Below are 26,043 nucleotides of genomic sequence, written 5' to 3' on the forward strand. Positions count from 1 at the left end.
ACATCAGGAGTTCATCTCTCCTCTCATACACAACTAAACTAATTAAAAAGAAACGACAGACTTAAAAAAAGAAACCCCAAAAGAAAACTGACTCAACTGAAATGCAGTGTTTTTTTTTTCTTCCTTGGCCTAAAAAAAACAAAACAAAAAAAGACCACTCTAATCCTCGATCAAAAATGCTCCCACACACACACACACACACACACACACACACACACACACACACACACACACTCATCCACGATTGCACACACAGCCTGCCATGCAAGGAACAGGTGTGTGTTTTGTGTGCGAGAACTCCACTGTTGCGTCCACTCCGTGAATATATTTTTTCTTTTTTATCCAGGGGTGGTGTAGCTGAGGGCTTTCCTAAATCCATACAGTATGAGAGCAGAGTCTGTTCTAACAACTATCAACAACGACAGTCTACTATTTAAAGAGCGTCCGATGCACAATCTTTAGCCTTGTGTGGACCAGATGAGCCTTGTACGGATGTTCTGTAGACCGACTGCAGTCCTGGACATAACTGGGTGGCTATGGTTACGGGTGCTCCAGCCGTCCAGACACAGGTGGAGAAAATTACCCAAATCTGCGATAAGGAACTTCCTGGGCTCTGGGTTCCAGTGTGAGCTTGCTATTACATGAAGACAGTCACTGTGGAGGAACCCAGACACGGTTGTGGAGCGCTCAATCCAGGCGTTGAAATATAGCTTGAGCCTTCCTCAGTGTGTAGCCGCCAGGGCACAGTCGGGGGCGTCTCGGAGTGAAGGTCGGAGAGCTGTAGTGTCTGAAATGTCTGAGGATGACGGAGGGGTAGAGAAGACAGACGGACACTAAAGAAAGAGTGGTGGGAAATCACTTGACGAGTTTGACCGAACAGCTCATCAGTTTGTGTCCTTGTTTTGTGACCAAGAGAGGGCAGGACTGCATGTGCGTGCATGCGTCTCACATATATACGTTTATGTGCGTGTGTGTGTTTAGAAGTCTATAGCCATCACTACACAGTTATGTCCTTGTGTTTATGCATTCCTCCATCCATCCATCCATCCATCCATCCATCCATCCATTCATCCATCCATCCATCCCCACCCCTTGGGCCTCCACGGCTGCCTGATCAGACAGTCCAGTTTCACGTCTCAAGGGGTGCGGCAGAGAAGGGGGGGAGGGGAGGCGCTGCCAGGTCACAACGGATCTGACCCCCTAATAAATGCCCCCCCCCCCCGGACAATCTGTAACTTTTTGAACCTCTTATCTTGAAAGTTTCTTAGCACATGGAGATGGTGACGTTGATCCCCAGGTTGCCGTTCTCGGCGAACAGCTGTGCGATGGACGTGTCGAACACCAGGCAGTCGCTGTTCATGATGGCCGTGGCGATGCCCTCATGGATGGAGCGCGGCGTGGCCTCCCAGGTCAGGCGGCGCCGGTGCCCGTTGAGCTCCAGCCGATAGGCAAAGTTCTCCGCCTGCTTGCGAGTCCCGATGAGCTGCACAATGGCGAAGAACTGCTGGTGGCCGTCGTACTTCTCCTGCTTCTCCAGCACCAGCATGAAGTGGAAGCCGAAGCAGGACTGCATCATCACCCAGTCCACCGCGCCCGGCAGGTTGATGTCTGTGGCCAGGAACACAATGTCCTCCCCCTAGACAGACACGGAACAAACTGGTTTAGTCATCATGCCTTAACGCTACAATATAATGAACTAAACTAAACTTGAACTCTCTTTAAGAGTAGATACAGACACCTTTTTGGTTTTACTTCCTTTTGCGAAGCACTTTGAAACATTGTTAAGTAAAGTGCTATATCTACTCATCGTCGTCATCATCAACTGACACAGGGTAATCTAACAATGCTTATTTCTATACTTGGACAAGGGAAGATATTCCAACTACCGTAATTTCCGGACTATAAGTCGCAACTTTTTCCCCATTTTTCGACCCTGCGGCTTATATAACGGTGCGGGTAATCTATGGATTTTTACAGCTAACGGCCACTCGGGGAATTCCTAAATCTATGGATTTTACAGGTTACAGTCCACCGGATGCCTGAAAAGAGCGCGCAAAAGTGGAACCGCGAGTGGTACGAGAGACAGACGGACATTACGAGAGCGAGACAGTTTGTTCAGTGGGAGGCGTGGATGACTAGTGGCGATAAATCATTCACCAAAACTGGTCGCATGCGAAAAGCAACTTTCGCTCAAGTTTGCGAGTGGATCCTGACAGCGTGGAGGAGTGTTAAAACATCCACGATCACCAACGGGTTCCGAAAGGCTGGAATGCTGCGTGATGAAGAGGAGGACGCCGCCACAGCTGAGGCCTTTCAGGGGCTGTTCGATTCCGACAGTGACGAAGAGGAGTTTGTTGGTTTTGAGAACGACATCGAAAGAGAGAGGAGAGTGGCTGACGAAGCCACCCTGAGCCTGTTCGTTTCCAACACTGAAGATGAGGACTTTGGTGGTTTTAGTACGCAGGAAGAAGACGAAGATGAGGATTAATGAATCCCCTCTGTGCACGAATCCTTACATATGGTAATTAAATATTAAAAAACCTGCAGCTTATAGTCCAGTGCGGCTTATATATGTACAAATCAGTCAATTTAGCTTCTGCGGCTTATAGTCAGGTGCGTCTTATAGTCCGAAAATTACGGTAGTTGTTTTCCAGAATAAGCCAAAAACAACTAAATATTAATAAGCACAAATTAAAATACTTTTTCATTACAGTTATCATGAAGCATCCACACGTAGCTTATTAACCACTGACAACTGTTGTGATGTCTGGGGAGTCACATTTAGGATACTGAACATGCGGCAGGCAGCAACTCCATCGATTTACATGAAGCAAGACACACTAACATTTAGTGTGTAGCCCCTTGAGTTTAGACGCTGAAAAAGCAAACCATAAACCCTTAGCTAAAATGCTCAAAACATCCACAATTTGAATTCTGAATGAGTATTGTGAAGCTTAATCCACCTAAATCTCAATTGTTAAATGTGTCCCGAAAGACTCATCTTTGCTTTGTTAAACGTCGCTGTACACCCTCATTACTCTAGCTGAGGAGGAGTTAATGTCTGACCTGCAGCGTGGTGATGGACTTGTGCTGGTGCATCAGATGAGGCATGACAGCGTCCAAGGAGCCCTGCCACTTGCAGGAGGCGCCGGGGCAGGGGCAGGAGTACGGCCGAAACTCGCACAGCTCTTCGTGCTCCGTCTTGTCGGTGTGGGGCAGGGTGACTTCGCAGCCCGATGAGGCGTACTTGCAGGGGAAGAGGACAGAGTTGGCCACCTTCTCCATGGCCAGGTTCCTGATTGAGCCCAGGGGGCCTCGGCAGGTGGGGCAGCAGGTGAGCTTGGGCCGGCAGTTGGAGCATACCTGGGAAGGCACACATAAAACAAGTTAGAGTTTTCCCTCCACGAGATGTTGGGAGAGGATTTTGAAATGTCATCAAGGGCTGAAGCACCCAAGATATATATAACTTAAAATGTAATGCAAGTGAGACATGGGTATGACAACTAACATGCACTGCAGACAACAAGTGGTCTGGTTACTTCCCAATCTGGAGTACATACCAGGTGTCCGGACTGGCACTGCAGGATGGGGGGTAGAACATAGTCGAAGCAGACCGGGCACTCGAACAGGCTGGCCAGGTCACTGTTGGAGGCAGTGGTGCCCGACAGGGTGGGCACGCGCTGGGAGGGGGGGCACTTGGACGTTCCAGTGGGCAGCGCGGTGGCAGTCTGGCGACTCATTTCTGATGCCGGGAGAGAGGGTCAGGATAGAGATTTCAGCACATTGTATGGCAGTATATATCATCAGTGATCAAAAACTTTGAATCACAAAGAGGTATGGCCACTTTTTCTAGACTTCTCCTTAAACTTCTCTTACTGACTGCACATCCGTGAGTTATAACCTCTAAGCCTCTGGCTGTATACCTCCGACACCTCTATATCAAAACTGATGTGCAATCTGCTAAAGAAGAGATGTGGGAGCCGAGTTCAGCTAGATGGCCTGTATATGTAGTAAAACTATATTATACCTTTTTTTTTCCATTAGAGAATAAATACTGTTGTAGAAATGTTACCTTTGTTATTGTAGTTGTAAACATTTCTGGTGCAACCCTTTGTCTTTTTTGTCAACACTGTTACTCAAGGCGGTTTCAAATCTTAAGACTACAAAACGCTCTCATCATCATCATCATCATCATCATCATCATCATCATCATCAGGCGAGAGATCAGTTTCAATGTGACCCCAATGAACAAGTCTTGTTCTGCGGGTATATGTAACTTCCCTCCTGCTCGTATGCCTTCACTAGTAGCACTGTTCAGTTTACATGATGATCATTCATACAAAACTGTCAATAAAGATATTTACAAAAATATCAGATGTGATAACTCTGACTTTCAAATGTTGAAATAGATTGAGAACATAAATAAATAATGTTGCATGTTTAAATATATCTGTGTTTCCTACCATGGTAAATCATTGTTAATAATCATTGTGAGGAATAATTAACATCAACATGTGATCAGACATCATTCACATATATTAATATTTATTATTATTAATTATTAATGATAATATCATTAAAGGTGAACCGTGCAACTACGTTATTCAGGAAGTTTGTATCAAACAAGTAGCCCTTCGTATTATTCAGTACCCTCGAAGTAGCTCTCAGTATCAAAAAGGTTGGTGACCCCTGCACTACAGTATATGTAACCACAGTCAAGGTTTCTCCTGGCTCAAAATGTTTTGATTGTTACAGAGATCGCCAGCGGTAGTATAATGTGAATCCCTGTAGTCCCAGTAATATTTGTTCTTAAAGTGTTCTGAAGAAGCACATCTCATGAAATGGTTAAGCTATGTTTGACACTGAGAATATGATGTACTAACTCTTGTAAAACAATTTGATTCTTCTGGCAAAATATTTACAAACAAAGTTCCATCTCATGTTTTTGAAGCATTTAACAATGAAAAAAAAGAAGAAAAAAGGTTTTACTTAAAGTAATTCCCTCTGACACACTTTTACAAGTAAATTCAATGAGATAGCGTTACCCATTGCTTTATAATTAATCTTGATTATTTTACCTTCTAATTTAATTTATTTGCCTCCATCAGTTGCCATATTTGTCTCAGATATATTGAAATTGAACTACCGTAATTTCCGGACTATAAGCCGCGACTTTTTCCCCATTTTTCGACCCTGCGGCTTATACTAACAGTGCGGCTTATCTATGGATTTTTACAGCTAATGGCCACTAGGGGAATTCCTAAATCTATGGATTTTACAGGTTACAGTCCACCGGATGCCGGGAAAGAGCGCGCAAAAGTAGCGAGTGGTACGAGAGACAGACGGACATTACGAGAGCGAGGCAGTGTGTGAGACACCCTCATTATGGAAAAAAAAACGTAGAAATGCATATATATTTATTTCGAGAAGTCTTATTTTGTTAAATATGCTTTTATGTTGATACTCCTGAAACCGGCACTTTCTGGGGGACGGTTAGAAGGAAACGCGGAAGAGAGGGGTGCATGTCCAAAAACCCCGACTGTGGAGTTACCGTATGATGATGACTTCCATGTGTTTCTTCTGTTTCAACGGTAATTTATGGACAAATTAAGGAAAACACCAACGGTCAGAGACAATAAATGCTGATTGAACAGGCAGAAGTTCTCCATCGTTATTTCCTGGTTCTACACAACACAACGCAGAGTCGATCGTGGTGTCAGCTACAGACCGGCTACATACACAGTCAATTTAGCGTCTGCGGCTTATAGTCCGAAAATTACGGTAATATCATGCTCTACAGAACTTCTGCATAATACAAAGTGGAAAAAGTTGAGTAAATATTAAAAATAACTAAAAACGACATTATTTCCTTACATTTCACTGTTGCAAATATATGCACACGGGTGTAGTCGCACAAGATGCATTCAGGTGAATAGAGCGGCTTTCATAAACGGCAGCTGGAGATATCAAATTATATTAAAACATCGAACAACATGTTCCATATAAAAATCGATCGCAGAATGTTTTCTTTTCTTTAGTGAATTTTGTTTTCTTTTTTTGGTGGCACAAATGTTACCAGTGGAAACACTGTGGCTGCTGGTGTAGCTTTGCCACTCACACAGTCAGTGACAGACTTCCTGTGTAGGGCTGCCTCCCACTTTGTTACACTTCAGCTGAAAACAGACAGCACTTCTCTTCCTCTTTGGTAGTTTCTGCAGGGCATTTTCTGGTTTACTATGCTGATTATTATACAGCGTCATCACTGTTGCCGTTACAAATTACAGAAATCCACCAAGTGCAATGCTTGTTAGAAAATAGTGTTTTCCACAAATTCACCGTCAGAGTTTTGTCAAGAGCTGGAGGCGGGTGTGAACTTGACGTAATTCTCCATGCAGGAAAAACCCTGCCAGTGATCCAAACCAATGTGACCATTGACTTTAGGACTAACTGCAGGCATTTGGATTTTATTTCATGCATTTAGACTCTTCAGGGGTGATATACCATCTTTCTTTGCCAATATATGAGGAATGAGCAGAGAACACGTCCTCTCTGTCGCTGCACGTCAGTCTCTCCGTGCAACATGTCTATTACTGTCCCAGCAACAAGTCAGAGCTGCACACACTTTCACATATATACATTAAAAAAAGAACCACCAGACACTAAAGTGATCTCAGATGTAATGTGGTGTGTGTAGCTGCTGTTTCCTATCGTGCTGAGCAGTTGCCTTGGTAACAGGTTTGTGGTTAAGTATGGGATGGCCTGTGGAGCAGAGAAAAGGAGAGGGTAGAGAGGCGGAAAGTCAAACTGATGGGCAGGTGTGTGTTGAGGAAGGAGGGCAGAAGTAGAGGAGGAATGAGACAACAAAGTTTAGACTCATGCAGGCCAAGAGGTGGACAGAGAGCTACAAACTTAACACGTACTTGGAAAAATGAAGACGGTTAAGAAGAGAGAAAAAAAAAGCATTGAAAAATTTGCAAATAAGCAAAGCGTGGACACAGCACTGTGGGTGTGGAGCTAAAAAGGGAGGGAAGGGCAGGAGGATAAAGGGGGTGTCACATGACGCGTCTTCTCCGGGTGGCACAGGGTTTGTGGGATGATTGCACGCCTGTGCCACCATCTACTCCGCTACCTGGCAGAGTTCATCCTTTTTATAGTCCTACCCATAGTCAAACTGGCCTACTCTCTGTAGTATCAATCATCCTGTATCCTCCTCCCCTCCCCTCTTTATTGCTTTCTCCCTGTGTCTCAACCATATCTCTGGTATTGTTTGTTTGCTCTCCCTTCCAATGTCCTGCTGTTTTTATCTCTTGTATTTTGTACGGTGTCCTTGGGTGTCTTGAAAGGCGTCTCCAAATAAAATGTATTATTATTACCCACAGACAGATGCAGCACAGGGAGATCCAGAACAGGGAGGAGAGAGGATCGTATGTGTGGGAGGTGAAGACAAAATAAGAGAATAAGGTGCAGCAATATGTACACAGACAGTACAACTGTTCAAAAATTAACACCCACCAGCACAATGCTGCCAAAGCTTTAGTAATGGCTGCTCAATTTGACTAACCTCGCAGCTAATTTAACAATTTCAAAGTGTTAAATAGAAGATGCTGCAGGAGTCGGGGAACATCATGTGGTTTGTCTGTGTATTAGGCTCTGTGTGGTTAATGCAGCATTCAAGTTAGATTTTCTTTTTACCTCTTTTTGATGATTCGACAAATACTTCTACGATTAACAATTAACCATTTAAAAAAGCAGTTTAGGTTTTTGTTTCTAAACAGAACCATAAAGCAAGTAGTTTGTTCCAGTGCCCTTAGCGAGGAAGCAGTTTTAAAATTTCAGCGATTTGTGATTTTCTGTTGACATCTTTGACCACTCCCAGTAGGTTTTGGGTTTGCACAACAACAATGAATGAGATACCAAATGTGATGCTTTTAATTGCGTCATCACTACTTGCATAAGCTTTCCTTTTTACGTCCAGCACTGTCAGCAGGCAGACCACCTTTGTAAGTGCATCTGTTAGGGTAAAGCCTCTCTGCATGCGCACATGCCAACTGCAGAGGTAAAAACTGGATCTAATGACAGACAATGTTAGCTGGCTGCAACTGTGTCTGCCAGCTTGTAAACACATCTGCTGTGGTGGAGATAATGCCTTAGCAGCTATTAATAGAACTTCTTAGCTGGCTAGCATGCTAGCAGCAGCACTAAGAGCAGTGAGACCAAATTAGCGCAGGACATTCAGCTAGGCCAAGGCCACGGTCACAGTCAGCTAGCCTGCAAGATTGGAATAACTAAATACAGAGGAGCATCGTAAAGGCACGGTTTGAAGACGATGATATTTTAAGAATTGGTGGCAGATGGGTAGCTTTATGAGACATGTATGAATCTTGATTATTTATTAAAAAAAACCTAAGTGGTCATAAAAATAAGTTTATAAAAAGGGGTGTTGATAATTTACCTGTTTAACCCAAAATGAGATTTTTTACCGGTAATGATATCAGTAAAAATAATAAATAAATAAAAAGCTGAGCAAAACTCAGAAAGGCTCGTCACTTAAATGAGAATAGCTGGTCGACCCTAAAAAGGTTAGCCCACCTTAAGTAAGCGCAAGCTGTTGCTAACACCGCTTCACTTTAATCTGCAGGTTGAGTTTTAGCATTTATTCTCACACACACGCACACAGTGACCTGGGGACTCAGTTTCTTGTTTTGCATACACTGCAAATGATGGATTTAACCTTTTTGGGCTGCTATCAGACAAATACTTTTCTAAATTAGCATCTGTATTTTATAATAGTAAAAATCACTTGAACAGGATATGTTAAACCTTACACATTGAACGTGGCCTCTGTTCAGTTTACACTGACTAATGACTGCCACTGACCCATAGCATGCCCTTAAACTTAAAATCTCTTTGCTTAAAAACAAGCCTTGGTAAGTAGTCACCTAGTCTAACCGCCAGCTGTGTACGTCTGTGAGAAACACTGCAGTGCCATAGTATGTCAAGCGTGAACGCTGGAGGTGACAAATGTGAGTGGACGTTGGAGAGAAATGTGTGTGACTGGAACCATGATAATACTTCACTGTAATGCATTCTCTCTTGATTAGGTAAAAAATTGCCTCGAGAAGACGAATCGGTTACAGTTAATACAACGCGAAGAACACTGACAGCAGAATTACTGTATGGCTAAACATTCCCTACTGAAATAGAACACTAGACCTCAACCAGGAGGCCAGGAAAAGGGGCACATTTGTAGTCTCAGAGTTGAGAAACCTTTGAGCTGCCACACCCAATCCCAGTATTAGTGAATTGCTTTAATTCAACCATGGATGGTTTCAGCCGTTTAGAGCTGATGTTATAATGTTAACATATGATTTGAAAAGAGATCCTCAGTTGCTGATTTTTACTGGTGCACAGGAATGTTTGAAAAAGCCAGCTCAGTTGTGATTGATGTGATTAACACATTGCTTCTGATTGGTTGAGCTATACACACACTTTTGGGATTTGTGCACACAAACGCCACCAACAGCGGAAGTGCAGATGGTATAATGGCAAGAACATTAAAACAAGTTTCATCTACTTTGAAAAAGGTTCAATGTGTAATTCCGAGCCACCTGCTCCAAAGAACTAGGGGTCAGTAGTTCACCTCTAAACTGGGTCCATACAACCTCTAATGTTCATACTGTAGCTGTAGTAGTCTGGCATATTAATTGTATTCTAATTTATTCTTTATATTGTGTATTGCATTTACTAACCAGGGGCTGTAGTCCGTGTAACGTTTCGTTAGTTTGTTTATTGGACTAAATTCAAAGTTGCAAAAACCAGAAAACGACCGCATATTCGTCTTATCTTCCCGGTGGCGACGCAGGCAGGAGAGCAGCCTGCCGGGGGAGGAGAGAGGTCAGCCGCAGCCAGAACAAGCCCTGCAGTCACAGCGGGCTGCTGGTCCTGTGTAACGGCAGCAACAGGGAGTTTGTAGTTCCCTGCTACACCGTTTTCCAGGGCTGCCGACAACTATACACTCGGAGAAGCGAGGTGGTGCGTGTCGTTTTTATCGTTTCTTCCACATTGAATGTAGTCTGATGAACAAACTAAAACAGACACAGAATATGGCTGTAATATTTACAAGCGAGTCAGCCACAATACATCCATGGTCAGGCAGCTGTACTTCTTCTCCCTCTGTTCTGAGGGCAGACTGGCGCTACACTGTCTCACTATCGTCTCTAGAGGAACATGTGGTATTACAAGACTGGACGGAGCGGAACTTGTCAGTTAGCTAATTTCAGTAGATATCTCTGCAACACATAGATGTCTTTGACATAATGTCAACACTGTTACTTCCTCACATTCTGCTGATAATGTTAGTTCAATGTTTTAAGTTTAAATTCTGGCATATCTTACACATTGAACCTTTGAGAAGCAGCAGCAGCTACAATAGCTAGTTGGCAGCACATAAGGCTACAAGAAGTAGCAACAAGCCCAGCTAAAGAGAGCCCGTGGGGGGAGATAAACATAGCATCACTTGTTCAGTTGGCACATGGAGGCTAAGAAGTGACACTGCCAAGATAAAGACAGACAGACAGACAAGCAAGCCCCAGTGCCCTTTTGTTGTTAGCAGGTGGCTTAGAAAAAGGTTTTTAGTGGCTGAATTTACAGTTCACGTGGTTCTGGGATTTTACGATGTGGACATCGAAGAGAACCAGCAGCTCATTAAGGATAATACTTCTCCTGAGAGCCTTCATAACAAAATTATACATTCAACCAAAAAAAAGGTACAACAAAAAGTGCCTGAGCTCATGTTTTCACCTCCTCCTCTCAGAGGAGGCAGTGAGTGAGTCAGCTAACCAGATAGCTACAATGAGCACATACTGCTCTGTGTCGAGGATGAAAAAGGAAGGACGATGACAGAAAGAAGAGCAGATACACAATGACTTTGAACACAGGACTGCGTGCCCAAAAGGAGCAACGTAATTGTGAAGGGGAACGGATTGAGAATAAACTATTTTGCAGTTTAGCACAGTGTTCATACATCTTGTTCTAACAGAAAGGCAAACTGGGAAAAAAAAACCCCTCTGTGTGTTGAGGAAAGAGTAAATGATGCCACATGTTGCCTAAATGGAGCAAACTGGTAAATGTGTCAACAGAACAGCCTGCTGGAGCCAGTGTCATTAAACCAGGGTTCCCACTTGGTATTACATTTATGACCAACTTTGCAATAACCAAAATTTAAGAAATAAAACCAACATCAAATACTTCGGGTTAGGGACAATTTTGCCAAACGGTTTGTTAAAAACATAAAACAAGACTTTTTTGGTCCAGTTAAAAAAAAAAAAGGTTTAGATGAAATACTTCAAATGTTTATTAAAAATGTAACACTTTCTAGAGTGGAAAATCTAGAAAATGCCACAAACAAAATACGAGTGGTGTTGCTTCTGCTATCCTGATATGTGAGGCATTGATGCAAAAGATATCTGGTTATGGTTAAGATTAATGAATTCAATGCCTTTAAGAATCTGAAGAAACCGTATTAAACACAACTATAAATGTACAGGGAGACCGATAAAGAGGGTGGGGGAAAACAGAAACAAATACCAACCTTCGTCCATAAGATTTCCAAATAAGGCTGTCCTCTTCTCTTGAAATGTGGGGACCTCTGAAAAGAGAGAAGATAAGAAGAAAAAAAAAGGGTAAACAAACACAAGTTGGAGGAACAAAGCTACAAAACACTGTCTGGGAATCACACCAACTAATCACAGTAAACCTACAATAAGCATGGAGTAACAGACGGAGGAAGACGTTATCTTAGCACAGAGTGCTGTCATTTCTGAAGGTGGCATCACTCATGTTAAAGTCAGTTCACACATGAAGCAGATCTTATATACACGATGACACAGACCAACAGGCTATAAGAGAGCAGGAAAGGCAGGGCCCGTCTAGTGCACTTTCATAGACTAAGCAATGCTCATTCAAGGCATTTAAGCCACTTACAGCGCTGCGCTGCTGATTCAATGTACATTAGACTATACATTTAAAATCATTGATTGCTACTGTACTGTCTGTTGGCTCCTCACTGGTTTCCCAGCACTTTTAATTCATATTTCATAAGCAGATATAGCGCCATCAGTAAGTCAAAGTTTGTAGTTCCTAATTGCGGTGTCAGGATCATAATATGCTGATGAGTCACTTTCCAGATGTGGCCAAACAGCTGACTTAACTCTGTTCACCGTTATGTTGGTTGATAAGCCGTTTTAGAACTTTTTATCCCATAGCTGCCATTTCCCCAAGAGAATATCATCCTGACCTTAGCATATTGTGTATCTGTCAAAAGGAAATAGCGACTTCAAATATCAACGTTAATTTGACATGTGTTAGTACACAAGTCTGATGGGGTAGGGTGCTCGCTCATCTGACCACCACTTTAGCAGCCACTGACACCAGAGCATAGTAAAGTATAATTTATTCAGAGAAGCTGTTCTCCACTGAAACAAACATAAACACTCAGTATTTTTACGTGAAAAAACGCCTACACTGCAGCAGAGCCCTGAAAAGACCTAAGAGATCACGTCTGAAAAGAAGTGTCCTCTCTCCACTTGCAACACTGTTTTAAAACACAACACAGCAGGCAAGTATATGTTCTAAACAGTGTGTACCAGCATGTCTTCCCAAGTCAATTTGTTGTTGGAAAAACAGAAAAGATAACAGGACATGCATCAAAAGAACCGCTGTGACATTCCCTCAGTTATTAACATTCAAGAGTAAAATCATCAACTGCAAAAGTTTTCATGCACACAAATAGTCAAATCACGTGACTAAGGCAGTGACACAAGGTGTAGCTCATGTAAACATTACACACTTTAGAAACATACTTTCTATTATACCAACATTAAAAAAAGGCCTCTTTGCCATGTAAATGGATGAATCCAACTTTAGCAGATTATTAACTGCATTATGGCACACATGGCAAAGATGTAGCACTGGGAAGGCACTTACTCTCGCTCTTCCATTGTTTCATCTGTTATCAACACCATCGAGGTTAGAAAAACTTCCTGTGGTTCAAGCTGTACTATACAGTAGGATGTGTTTTTAAGGAGAGACATATTTGCACAAGCTCTATCTATGTTGAAGCCAATATCAACAGAATGGCTTAAAGCACGGTTTTACTACTAAACTCTTTACACATAGCAGCAACAGTGTATCCCGTGAGCACGAAGTCAGTGACAGTTTGAGATTGAATAATGAAGAACAACTTTGATGTCACAAGTTGTAGGGTCATCACACTACAGCTGTTCATTGAATTATTCTCCTTCACATGGAAGAAGGTGCCTTTTGACCATATCAATTATTAAATGATTACATTTAAGAGTTTGATTTATGTATGGTAAATTGGTGTCGTTCAAAGCCGTTTCCCAATTACATCACAATAGAAAATATAGAGCTGTAAATAAACATCAGAAGGTATGAAATAATTTTGGCTTTGTAATTAATTAATTTATTACTACTCTAAAATGTACTCCAAAGTTCTAACTGACATAGTGTTGCACAGTATACCGATAGAAAAGCATCTCAATACCTTTCCATTAAAAACGGTATAATATCCCATTTTACTAGTATTGGTACTTTAGGAAAAAAATCATTTTAAGTTCCATGTTCTGTCGTTGATTATTCCAATACTTTTCCTGATGATTTAAGTTTTTTGCCATAGTATCGTTTCAGTATCTAGATCATTTTATTGTTGCGACAACAGTACCCTGAAATGTTCTACCCTTCCTATTAACACATGGTAATACCCCCCCCCCCCCCATTACTTCAACCATATTGATGGAATCCATGAATTAGTAAGTAGTCGTCTCCCCATCGGTTACATAATTCATGCGTTTCCTATATATTCTGTGTGAAAAAGTCTGATGTTAGTGAAATCTTCTGCATTGCATCACTTGCTGCAGCATAATAAAACGAGAACAGACACCAACTTACTTTTTACAGTCTTAAATTAAAGTTTCATAATTTTTCAAGGTGGTTTTAAAGCTATAGTCAGGTATCCATACAAATATAGAAACAGGCGTTTCTTGCTGTAATCATTCGTCCCGTTTATACTTTCCATTAAGAACTGTCTTTTTAATAGCTTTCTATGAAAGTGAAATGTCTGAAAATATTTATCTTAAGTTAATGAGCTTCTACAGAGTCATAAATAAAGTGGATATCCTCTAAAGTTAGTGTTTTGAGTGCAAACTGTACTTTTTCCTGTTGCTATCCCGTCACTGCAGATCAACTGAAACACTGTCCAGGGAAATACAAAGATGGTTATTTATACTAAAATGTCTTGAACTTTGGAATACATGCACTCGATTTGTCTAATTTGGATGAGCTTCAGATAAACCTTTGAATACTCATGTCATGTTTATATGGGCACGCCATGCGTGTAAACCCACATAAACATCCTAATTGAAAAATTGGATTGTTGAGTGCATGTAAACGGAGCCACTGTTGGGCTAATGGAACACCACACATTAAAAGCATCTGTCCAGGAGGGATTTGGATGAATCTACATTTCTGCTTATCAAACCCCAACAAGGATCTCACTTTCTAAAAATCTTCACTATTTCAGATGAGGGAATCTGATTTATTTTTAATGCATGAAGTATTTTCGGTTGTCTTTCACAGCAGAGACGGATCTCCAGGGAGAGTTTAGGGCAAGGTCTGACTTTCACTCCATCTAAACAAAACACTAAGCCAAAATGCTTTAAGGTTTACTTTAAGCCACCCAAGTGAGTCTGCAGCAAGCGCCAACTTGCCAAAGACAAAAAACATAAACAATCACACGCTACAAAAAGACTGCGCTCAGCACAACAAACAGCTCAGGATCTCTGAATATTTGCCTCTTTTGAATCCATTTTCCATCTGATTTGGCACAGAAGCCAAGAAAAGTGAGAATAAAATAGACACAAAAAGGGAAAAGACACAAGGATCAAGGAAGGAAGGCTAGCAAACAACTGGAGGGAAAGATAAAGCTACAGTAAAGAGGATAAGGAAGAAGACACGAGAAAGAGACAGTAGGCAGATGACGGAGCACGAGCAGAGGGGGAGGCAGAAAACAAGCTGGGCTTCAACACAAACATGCCATTCTTTGTTCTCAACTCATAGCCCACTCTTGTCTCAATCACACACACGCTTTAAGAGTCTTCTGTACTCACCAAGACACAAGCTATTCAACATGCATTCTGTCACAACATACAGTACGCACACTTTTGTTAGCCACACTGTAAATTTATCAACCTGACAGAGTTACAGCCGGACTGAGCTCAGGAATTTACGACATTTTACAACACCTTGGCTGCAGCTACATGGACAGCTGCACATAACACATTAAGCTGATGAGGCGAAAAGGTGTAAATGTTTCCAGAAGTAAGTGAGCTTTCATGTGATTATTATCTTTTAAAAGCTCATTCACCTTTAGTCCTGTGCACGCTCCTTGTGGCTACACATGAGAAGAGTCTGAACAAGGAATTCCAGGGCGGAGCTTGCAGTGCTACGCTAGCTGGCTTTGATTTCACTTGGACCAGAGACATAGGGGTAGAGCATTCACGCAGCCCCTCAACACCATATTTCTCTGGCCTTTTCCATGGAAACCACACTGTTGCTGCAGCCCAAAACACACCACAAAACAGAGGATCACATTTCTTCCTCCCCGTCCCCCATTTAGGAAGCATATGCTCATGAGGGTCTAGGGAAAGCTGTAATGAAAAAATGAGGGCTGTGTCCAGACAAGGGCAAATAGAGAAGCTTAGTAACAGGAAAAATAACAACAGCAATCCACCAGACCGGCCTATCAGGCCAAACTGAATGCCAAGATGAGAACTAACACCAAGCAGGTTGTCGGTGCTTTTGCTGACAGACTCACTGCTTCCGTTACACTGAAAGCCTGCAAATATAGTCCACAGTCTGTTAGCAGTTTGTCAGTGTGTGGTCAACCTGCCACTCCCTGGCTCCTCCCAAATCAGCCACTAGGAACTAAAGGCAACATCATGAGATAGTTTAGCCAAATCACTGTAGATTGTCTCCCAACACCAGATAATTATCCTTTCACAAAAGTTCCTTCAGTTTTTCCTGCTGCCAGATCTTCAGGGACTATTTGGAGCTGCAGCTTTAACAAGGCATATCCTCTTCCAAAACCATTTTCCAAAGTACACAAAAGCACAATTCCCACGGAAAAGAAGGGCTGGTTTCTATGAAAAACAAATATTGTATGGTGTAAAAGACTTGCTGGAAGAATAGTCCTTTGCTGATTGGAAAACAAAGCCCTGCTCTTTCTTGCTTTCTCAGTGGAAGAGGAGAGGGATGTAGCTCACGAGAGAGGAAAAGGAGGGAAAGTCCCAGAACAAAGTAACTCTCCCTCTGATTTTTTCTCCTCTGTGTTCTTTTATTCAAGCCATGTTCTTTCTGTCCCCTGGAGTGTGGTAGGTGTCACTGCTGCTGGGTGTGTTTCTGTGCAAGACGGAGAGTGGCTAAGCCGGCATCCAATGTCAGTCCAAACAGAGCATGCTCACTCACACACACACACCTTTCCCCTTTCTCTTGGCGGCTCCCTAACAAAAACACATAACCCCTTCTTCTCCACGATACACAATGTATCTTTCATACAGACATTGACTCGATTCTTACACATTTTATTCTTCATCTTTCATGTCAGTACCTCTCCATTTTCCTCTCTCTGCCCCTACACTTTCTTACATGCATGCTGCCTCGAGGGTGCATATTTTGCCTTCTTTCTCCTCGATGGACATTCTCTCCCTTTCTCCCACTTGTGTTTCTTTCCCTCTGCCCCCTCCCTCCGCCCAACTCTGTGGTTCTGCAAGTCTCAGATTTCAGCCTTGTCTGGCTGGAGGCTGCACCACCAGCTGCCCTCATTGACACCATACCTCCCTGCCTTTTCTTTGCATTCTATCATTGTATTGACTTCCATTCTCACAGTTTGCCACAATATAATAATAGGTGTAAGTATCAAATTCAAAAACTTCACACCGCTGAATTTGAAAAATGTTAAAACTTGGGGAGTGTAGTGTGCATTGCCAACGAGTTCAGGCATTTGTAAAATTACAAAAGGTTCACCCCTTCTTTAAAGACTCACTCTGGTTCGACACACGCACTCGCCAGGAAAAGAAGCCCAAGTGAAACCAAAATATCACTGAGCCTAAAACTGTCTGTAAGCAGTGATACCTAGTTTAGTTCATACAGAAAGAGAAGCTGGCCCCGTTCATACGAAGCACTAAAATACATCTTGGGTGATTCAGTCACAAACAGAAAAAGAAAACATCAGAATCTGAAGATTAAAATAGTCTGACATAGGGTTGTAACGGTGTGAGATTTTTGTAGTACAATAACAGTCTCACATTATTAATTGTTATTAGTTACGTTGACCCTAAAAAGGAATGATAATTATAAACCTGAGGGCCAATAACTTAAAAATGCTTGAATGCCTTTGGTTCTTAATTGGGTGAGTGGAATGGAGAGCAGTGATTGGTTTGCACATTTGAGGGGTCAGAAGGTGGAATAGAGTATGAGCAGTTCCAAGATGTAACCTTATGCCAGTCCATACAGTGCTTAAAACGCAAATAAAAGAATCTTAAAATCAATTCTGTACCTCTGGATACACCTGCTATTTGTTCATAAAATGTGTATTTAGGTTCATGCTACCTCAATCAAACTTTTACATTATCATAGTGATATCCCATGTATACATTTCCAGCTTTCAAAATGTTTCGTTGTGCATGTTTGCGTTACGCATAGTAAAGATAATATCATTTTCAAAATCCGTTTTTACATTGTTCGTGTGGTTTTGGGTCCAATATGTTCATATAGTAAGTCAAAATGAAAAAAACAACTATCAGGTTATATAGGTGAAGTTGTGCTGAAAAAAAGATACCAAACATTGACATGCTAAACATTTCTTAATGGGGTTTAGTAAGGCAGAATCAAAAGTATGCGAAAAGGGCCAAATTATCCCCAGACTCCAAAGGGTTAAGGCAGTCCAAGAGGATGGAGTGATCAACTGTATCAAAAGGCAGCTGAGAGATCAACGGAAAGTAAAAACAGTGTGATTTCAGGAGAGCGGACTCGATGCTATCCTACAGCCAGACTGAAATTTGTCCTGTATGCTGAAGCTGTCGAAGGAGAAGAGTTGAGAGAAAATGGCTTTTTCAAGAATTTGGGATAAAATTACCTTTGAAATTAGTCGATAATTCTTAGGAGCAGACGGATCCAAATTGTAATAAATGCCTATTAAAGTTATGTCTTCTTGCAGAAGAAAATGAAAATATTGCCAAATGAGATACACATCCAAACCCAACCATAGTTTATCTGGAACTGGGGTTCAAAATTACTTTTCTTTTTTAATAGGAGGAACTGCGCCTGGATTCTGTATAAAGTACCAGTGAGAAACTCCCTTAGACTTGTTCATCTTGAAGAGAAAACAGGAGGCACACAGCTGCACCCCCTCGCTGTATTCTCTTCCCCATCGTTACACTACATCTGTTCACATTATCACCAGACAATATAAAAAATAATGCAGTCAGAAAAGCCACACACACACACACACACACTGGTAGGGAAAGAGGGCAAGAGATTATTTACATTTTAAGCCTGAAATTTGTCATGCCAATAAAACATTACTGAACTGAAATTAAAGTAGCAAGACAAACACAAATATAAGAGAGGTGGCAAGATGGAGAAACTGTTGGCTGTTTTGAAACCCACATTTCCATATGAAATGACTGCTGCCGTTAATTCCATTGGCAGTCCGGTTTGTACTAATCCGATGAGAGTCACTGAAGCAGAAATATTTTCTTTACAGTTGCCTGTAAACAGTACATGATCAGATTACATTAAGTCTTTATTTGCAATTAAAAAGAAGAAAAACATGTGCCATTTAACAATATCTAATTATTACACATATTTCACTGCTTCACCATTGCCAATTACATTCTGCAGCCAATTCTGAGTACTAATACAGAATGACCCCTGGATTATAGGTTAATGGGGGAGGACTATGTGAAGTCCATTTATAATCCATGACCTGCAGATTATTGGACCCACAAACACCTATGTAAACCCCATGTCTAGTGGACATAACATTTGGATGTAAAATTAGCACAAAAAGAGCAAGAAGACACTGCGTTTTTTGGCAGGTTAGAAGACTGTGTTTTAACAGTGCCATTGAAGTTTAGCATGTAACAGTTAGGAGCCGATTCACTATTAATGAGAGGTACTCCCGTCTGACAGAGAGTTAGATAAGGTAACATAGGAAACCACTTGCACACAAACTGAAGGCAGTGTATCAGGAAGTGGCAAGTGTTACCCACATTTCCTGGATTAAGGGTTGTTTAGGCTCAGGTGCAGTTGTGAGGCATTTTGGTTCAGGTTATGCAGTTTGTTTATAAAGTGCTCTTATGTTAGGCTAAGACAAAAACAGGTCATTTTGAGTCCGGCACAAGTTTATAGTTTCATGAGAAGCTCTAGTTAGAGCAAAGGCTCAAATATAGATTATTCCTTAGTTGTTGACTGGAGACTTTGCGAACGTTTACCTCACTAACTGTAGTCAGAGCCCCCTCTTACTCCTGTTGCCCTTTTTGCACATAGTCAGAGAGCACCACACCACACTGTTTTTTTTACAGACTACAGATTTTTTGTTAGCTAAGAGTACTGGATTATCACTGGGAATGTGTATAGCATGTTGTAACTTTATTTTGCTTTGGCAGACATCTTTTCCACAGCAGGAAAAACAACTGAGCACCAAGACAGTTTAGCAGCTGGTTACCATGGCGAAGCCACACAGAGCAGGGATATCAGGGGCACACAGACAGAGAAATAAAGCAAGCAGGGACTCCCTTTGGCATTAGTAACAGATCTAGAATTACCTCACTGTTACAGAGCCAATCACACACACACACACACACACACACACACACACACACACACACACACACACACACACACACACACACACACACACACACACACACACACACACACACACACACTTCTGAACTGTAACAAAGCATTTTGAATTTGCTACCAATTTGATTTTACATGCCAAAGACGGCCGAGGCTCAAATGTATTGTAGTATTTAGAGGCGTCCATCAGGCCTAAATGACAAAGCATGATTTCTCAGACATGAAGATGAAACAATTACAATGAGTGGCCATAACATAAACCTATGGAGTCGTTACATTATCCGAGAGTAGGATCATTATCCACAGAGGCAATAGGTCAAATATTCTGGTATTTGATTTGCCAAACTCTACATACATTTAGTCAACATAACACTATGACATGTAATTATAACTTGAGACAACACTTGCAGTAAGCAGGCTTAGAACTTGTTTCACATAAAAACACATCCAGTGGAGACAATACAGTCTGTTATACCATGTGACACTGGGCACGCAAATGCTTTTGTAGTTTGTCCAAAGAACAAGAAGTGCAAAAAGAAAACTGATTAAAGCCAGGAGGATTCTCATTCAAGCCATAATTGCGTAGTCCTGTGCTATAGGACCTTCAAAACAAAGTGCAAGGGAAGAAATGAGCCAGTGAAATCTTGGGCTTTTCTGTGCCCTTTAAATTAACAAGAATACTGCCTTGAAACATATTGTTAAGCATACACCAGGTTAATTAGCTAGCTATTCATCACATAACCAGCCTCAATTTATTCTCAATGGCAGAGAGATAATAGGGCACAAAAGGTAAGAACTAATAACCCCTTGGGTTCATGCTGTGTGTCTGAACCATCAGTGCCCCTGAAACATCAACTGTCAGCGCACACAAGTGGTTACATCATCCTTACTGCAAGACTCCCAATGTTAATGAAATCAGCCACCAAACACTTTTCCTACAGATAGGTCGTAGAATTTACCACGGAGGAAAAAAACAAAACACAACGTGGAAAACAGTTTCTAACCTCCAACAGTTCATAGAAAGGCCACATACCAACAAACGCATGTGAGAATGGGTCATAATTCAGCACAGTGCTGATGTGTGTGTAAATGCTGCACCATTGTGACAGAATACAGCATTGGATATACGATAAAAAATATATATAAAAATTAAATGAGCAGAAATGTCATGCTACCTTGAGCATAGCCCAAACAACAGGCTGACAAATGCATGTGAATACAGGCAGAGATCTAATAAACACAATTGTATTGGCATACGTTGCTACATGTGAGCAGTCTTGTAAGGCAATTGAAAAATGTCTTGTTTTTAAAATGAGTCGAGTGATTTAATCGAATGCTCATTTCGAGCGATTTCTATTTAGAATGGAAATCGTGATGACACACATGATGCATGCATCAAACTACGATCTTTGCAAACAGTTACAACAGTACAAACAGTTGCTGAGTTTGTGCCACTACAACAGAGCTAAAATACTTTTTCATCGTATTAAATAAATGAAAAAGCAAGCCTTTCTTTTCTTGCATTTTAAATAGGGGGTGTAACGATCCATCGATCTGGATCAATGTTAGCAACAACAGCCCAGGGTCACTTAAGGTGGGCTAAGCAGGTGGATCAGCTACTATAACAGGAAGTCTATTTTTATTGTTTTAATTCAAAAGATAGATGGACACAGGACCCCGAATCAAAATCGTATCGTGGTAGACTGTGATATCATATTGTTGTCCAAAGAATCAATGCAATATCTCATCACGATAAAACATGTGATTTGCACCCCTACTTTTATAGAGTACAAGGATTGCATGAGTCTTTTGTATCCATGACATAAATCCCTGTCATCTTGGCATCTGTCAACATCATCCACATATGAAAACCACCCGGTGGCTACATTACCAAACGAGGTAAGCCCCTCTAAAAGCCATGGAAAACCCTTGGGTCAGAACAAGTTCATCACCGCCGCCGTATTACAGACAGCCAACACACTGTACAGAGCATACTCAGCAAAAAAACAAGAAGCCACTTTTTTGCCTCATGAGTGTATAGGTGTGTCCATTTGCTCATTTTAGTTCATCAGACCTCATATCAAGACTACAGGCCATGTGCAGACTGACTGATCATCACTGACTTGCCTCTTGATTTTGTTGCACCTGTTTGGGCTGGACAATTTCAACCATTATTGCCCAACTTGAACCTGAGCAGAAGTGTAACCTGTCAGAACAATGGAACATTTTGGGTGTACAAGACATTTAAATGGAACATTTCCACTAGGTTTTTGTCAGGAAGGTTTCCATTCAAGTCTGGTGATCAGGCTTTGCCTGGATTTATTCCCACAATCCCATCTTGTACTCGTTAATAAATGTGTCTGGATCGGGAATACTTTTTAGTGCAGTTTCGCTGCATGTGGCAAAACATGTTTACAAACATTTTAACATGTTTAAGGTACCAGCCTATACAAAACTCTAGATCAGCGTTTTAAAGTTATTTCCTTTGGACACAGAGCACAACTCATTTCCCACTCAGGGGATGATTTACAACTGGAATTGATGCAATCAACTGAAATGAACCACCTGGCAGCATCAGACAGGTTAAAATGCATGTAAAAAATTACTACAAGCTGTGGACAGATGTGTTGCAATTACAATATTATTAACAACAAATGGGAGCCACTCTCTCTCCCCATCAATGCCATGCAGCTCCCAAGCCTGCCTTGAACTTAAATGGATGAAAACTGAATCTATATTTGGTGTAAATCATCCAAACGACAGGACACCCTGCTGCTGAGCACACTGGTGGTCGCTAATCCTCACAGTAGAAAGTCAGAACAGCCAAAACCCAGGCTTTTTCTCAACACCTCAAAATAAAAAAAAGAGAGAGCATAATAATAGCACATACAACATTTTTCCAAGTAATAACTATCAGTTAGTTTTCTTTGACAAAATGGTAAGAAAAAGGTCAAATGTATTGTTTTTTGTGAAATGTATTGGTTGCGTTTTTGTTCTTAAAATCAAACTGTAAAATGATCAGTATGATATATGACTGAGTTTATCAGTGACGGGCTGAATTAACGGCTAACAGACCTTTAATGCTGTGTTTTAACAAGCTGTTCAATATACTATAAATAAATATGAAACGAATGTTAATAAAAGCACAATTTGAGAGCAATTAATAGTTGCAAGGGGCCCAGCAATATAGGGATGACATCAAGCTTCTTATTTTTTTACAATTGAAAAAAGAGTTAACAACTCATATTAACTAAGGGTCTTCCTCAATTAGTTAGCAGAGTTTACCACCTCTGGAGTAGTTTTAGCTCTTTTGTTGTCTTTGACAAACTGCTTTGTTGTAGGCACACCACAGCTGTTATGAGTTTGTGTAATATGTTATAAACTAGGTTTAAGATTTGTGTATTTCCCATTAATGAGATGCAGTCAGAATATATTGTGGCTATTGCGTCAGTCTACACCTTTTCAGACAGTACAAGTTTGTTTTTGTTGATAAGTTTGTCAGCATTTCAAAAGTAATGATTTATCATTGTTTATTTAATATTTTTGTGAGTATTTAAGTTGTACAAGTTAATCAAAATAAAGTGAAACTAAACTAAAACTTGCTGTACTCTACCTTGGGTAATTAAGATTACATACTGCATTTCTCTTGCCCATAAATTACTATATTCCTCCATATTAATTTTCATTATATATCCCAAACTGAATGAATCATCTCCCATCATCACATTGTGCTGGCCGATGGCAAGAGTTTTCAAACCTGCAAACCCTATACCCCTAGTTTTTCTCTTATGTTGCAGCATTTTTATCATCTGAAGCTTTTGCATTGATGATGACAATGGAGTCACTTCCACACATGTAAAAAGTTACTAAACTGATGTTGCACGTTTTAGTCCTGGACAATTTACTGACCTCGTCTTTCTTTTGATTTCATTCAATTTGATGACCTCAACGTAATTTCCTGCATATATCCATCCCGCCTCAACTTGAGCAGAGACCTTGATAGCCACAACAACAAACAAAAGTGATCATTAATTAGGCTTCCTTACTTGACTGAAGTAACTTAAACATAAGGTGATAACATTACAGTTTTGTTTCTGACAGCATAGTTCATAACACATCTACAGGTGTCCCCGTTAACAAGAATAATGAGACCTGCTGCACTAGCAAATAACACAGAGGGGAACGTGTATTAAAGCAGATCAGAACAATCTCAGGCATAATAGCAACTAAAGTCTGACATTCACACGTCCTCCCCTTTGAGACAGGTCAGACACACACATACACAGTCACGGTGGATCTCTGACAGCAGCCGCAGTCGTTACTTTGAGTAAACACTAGTCATCACTTCCTCTACAGTCATGACTAAACCAGGTTATGCCAGTAACGTTGCTACACCAAACAAAGCCATAGTGGGTTTCTGTTGACCTGAACTAACCTGATTTAAAAGCAAAATGGCCTTGTCTGGCAAGGCAGACAACGGTGTAGCCTAGCTGGCATTAACTGTTACAGACATACAAGGCCTTGTCTTGCCGTAAAGCAGTACCCCATAGCATACTAGCTAGCTGAATCGGTGACTTGTTAGCTTAGCAAGTGTGTGGACAAGCGAAGAAACCGACACTAACGTTTTTCATGCACAGTTCAGTGGATGTTGACAACCACGTTTGCTCACCAAGCATACCAATCGACTGCACACCGCAGACAAGTGTGCATTTTAAAACGTCACGACAACAAACAAGCTACCGACGAGGCTAGCCAGCTTTTCCCCAAGCACAGCTAGCCAACAGCCAACAGCCAACATTAGCAATGAAGGAAGCTAACGTCTGCTACAGCAGGGCTGTTGTTTTCCCCCAACACACACTACTCTCGAATATCCGATGTTTCACTCGCTACGGCACACTCGCTTACCTCGGACGAGATATCCTTTAGTTCACTGCAGATTAATGGGTGACTGTATGGCGAGGTGATAGACACAGGGTCCCTCTCTATCGTTTTTCATTCGTTAGCTCGGTGTACACATTCGCACAGCTCCTGTAACAGAGACGAGACGCCAGGCGTTAAGTACCAGCCGCTCCAGAGCGCGCACAGTTGTTGAAGTTTGTCACGGGAGCGCGCTCTGCACGAATCGCATATTGCATCTTACAAATTAGTCAACATTTAAAATTAATCATTTATAAAATAAATATATGCATAAATAATTGTTTTATATCCAGTTTCCTAATCTGATATTGTTATAAAATTATAAATAATCCCACAATTTCCCATCACACACATGCATGCCCGCACTATCCCCAGAGAATCCAGGTTGGCAGTCAGCAGTGTTGTTTATGTTTTATGTTACTTTCACATCATTTTGCTTTCACTTCCAATTCATAGTCAACAACTGCACGTGTTTAGGGTTTAAACCCAAAAGCTATAACAATTATTTGGAAAAGATAATGATTGAATGAGAGGCATGTCAAGTTTATTATAGCAGATTTCAGCAACAAAGCAATTTAAAGTGCTTTACATAAAACATCAAAAGCATCGAGACAAAGTGAGAGAAACACTACAAAAGGACATTCAAATACAATTAAAAACAGCCATTAAAGGGCTAATAGAAATACAATAAGACAGGTATAAAATACAAGAATAACAGTAACAGTTTCTTACAGTGCAGTGTAAGAAATTAATCGTGGGGGGCAGAACATTTTTAGAAACAAGTTTCCTTGCGATGAGTGCCTCCACATACCCTGTAACCTAATGTGAGAATCTTTATTGACATTGCAATATGTGCAATGACACATTGCATGACAGGTGGGCAGCTATCATCATTTTTAACGGCAAATTACAATAAGATGACAGTCTGAAAGTATCATGTGTGATAGTTTCCAAGTGCTTCCTAACACAAAACCAGGTTCAGCCATTGGAAATGAAGCCATGAGATTCAGTCTTGATACTGAGAATACATGTAACTTGGTGAGATTAAGATTAAGAGATCATGTCGCTTCCTCCGTAGTAATCTGGACATAAAGGAGTCTCCCCACCACCAGTAGAAGCATCAAGAAGGGGAGAGAGAAGAGAGACAGAGAGGAGTGTGGGGAGGGGCTACACTACAGGCTGGGA

At 41.2% G+C, this 26,043-nt stretch overlaps 1 protein-coding gene across 2 annotated transcripts; it reads right to left on the minus strand.

Annotated features, from left to right (window-relative positions):
* Positions 1-327: 327 nt before the first annotated feature.
* Positions 328-25,005, minus strand: siah1 (siah E3 ubiquitin protein ligase 1). Of its 2 annotated transcripts, XM_029434810.1 has the most exons (6): positions 24,847-25,005; positions 23,851-23,936; positions 11,591-11,647; positions 3,561-3,742; positions 3,067-3,363; positions 328-1,636 (listed from the first exon to the last, which is right to left on the minus strand). In XM_029434810.1, exons 2-6 carry the CDS (start codon positions 23,870-23,872, stop codon positions 1,265-1,267), a joined length of 930 nt encoding a protein of 309 aa, XP_029290670.1. In that variant the 5' UTR covers positions 23,873-23,936; positions 24,847-25,005; the 3' UTR covers positions 328-1,264. The 2 variants fall into 2 exon arrangements, with proteins under 2 accessions (XP_029290670.1, XP_029290672.1); XM_029434812.1 differs by lacking the exon at positions 23,851-23,936 and having other exon boundaries at positions 24,847-25,004.
* Between the last annotated feature and the right edge of the window lie 1,038 nt (positions 25,006-26,043).

Source organism: Cottoperca gobio, chromosome 6 (assembly GCF_900634415.1).
Source record: "Cottoperca gobio chromosome 6, fCotGob3.1, whole genome shotgun sequence".
NCBI lineage: Eukaryota > Metazoa > Chordata > Actinopteri > Perciformes > Bovichtidae > Cottoperca > Cottoperca gobio.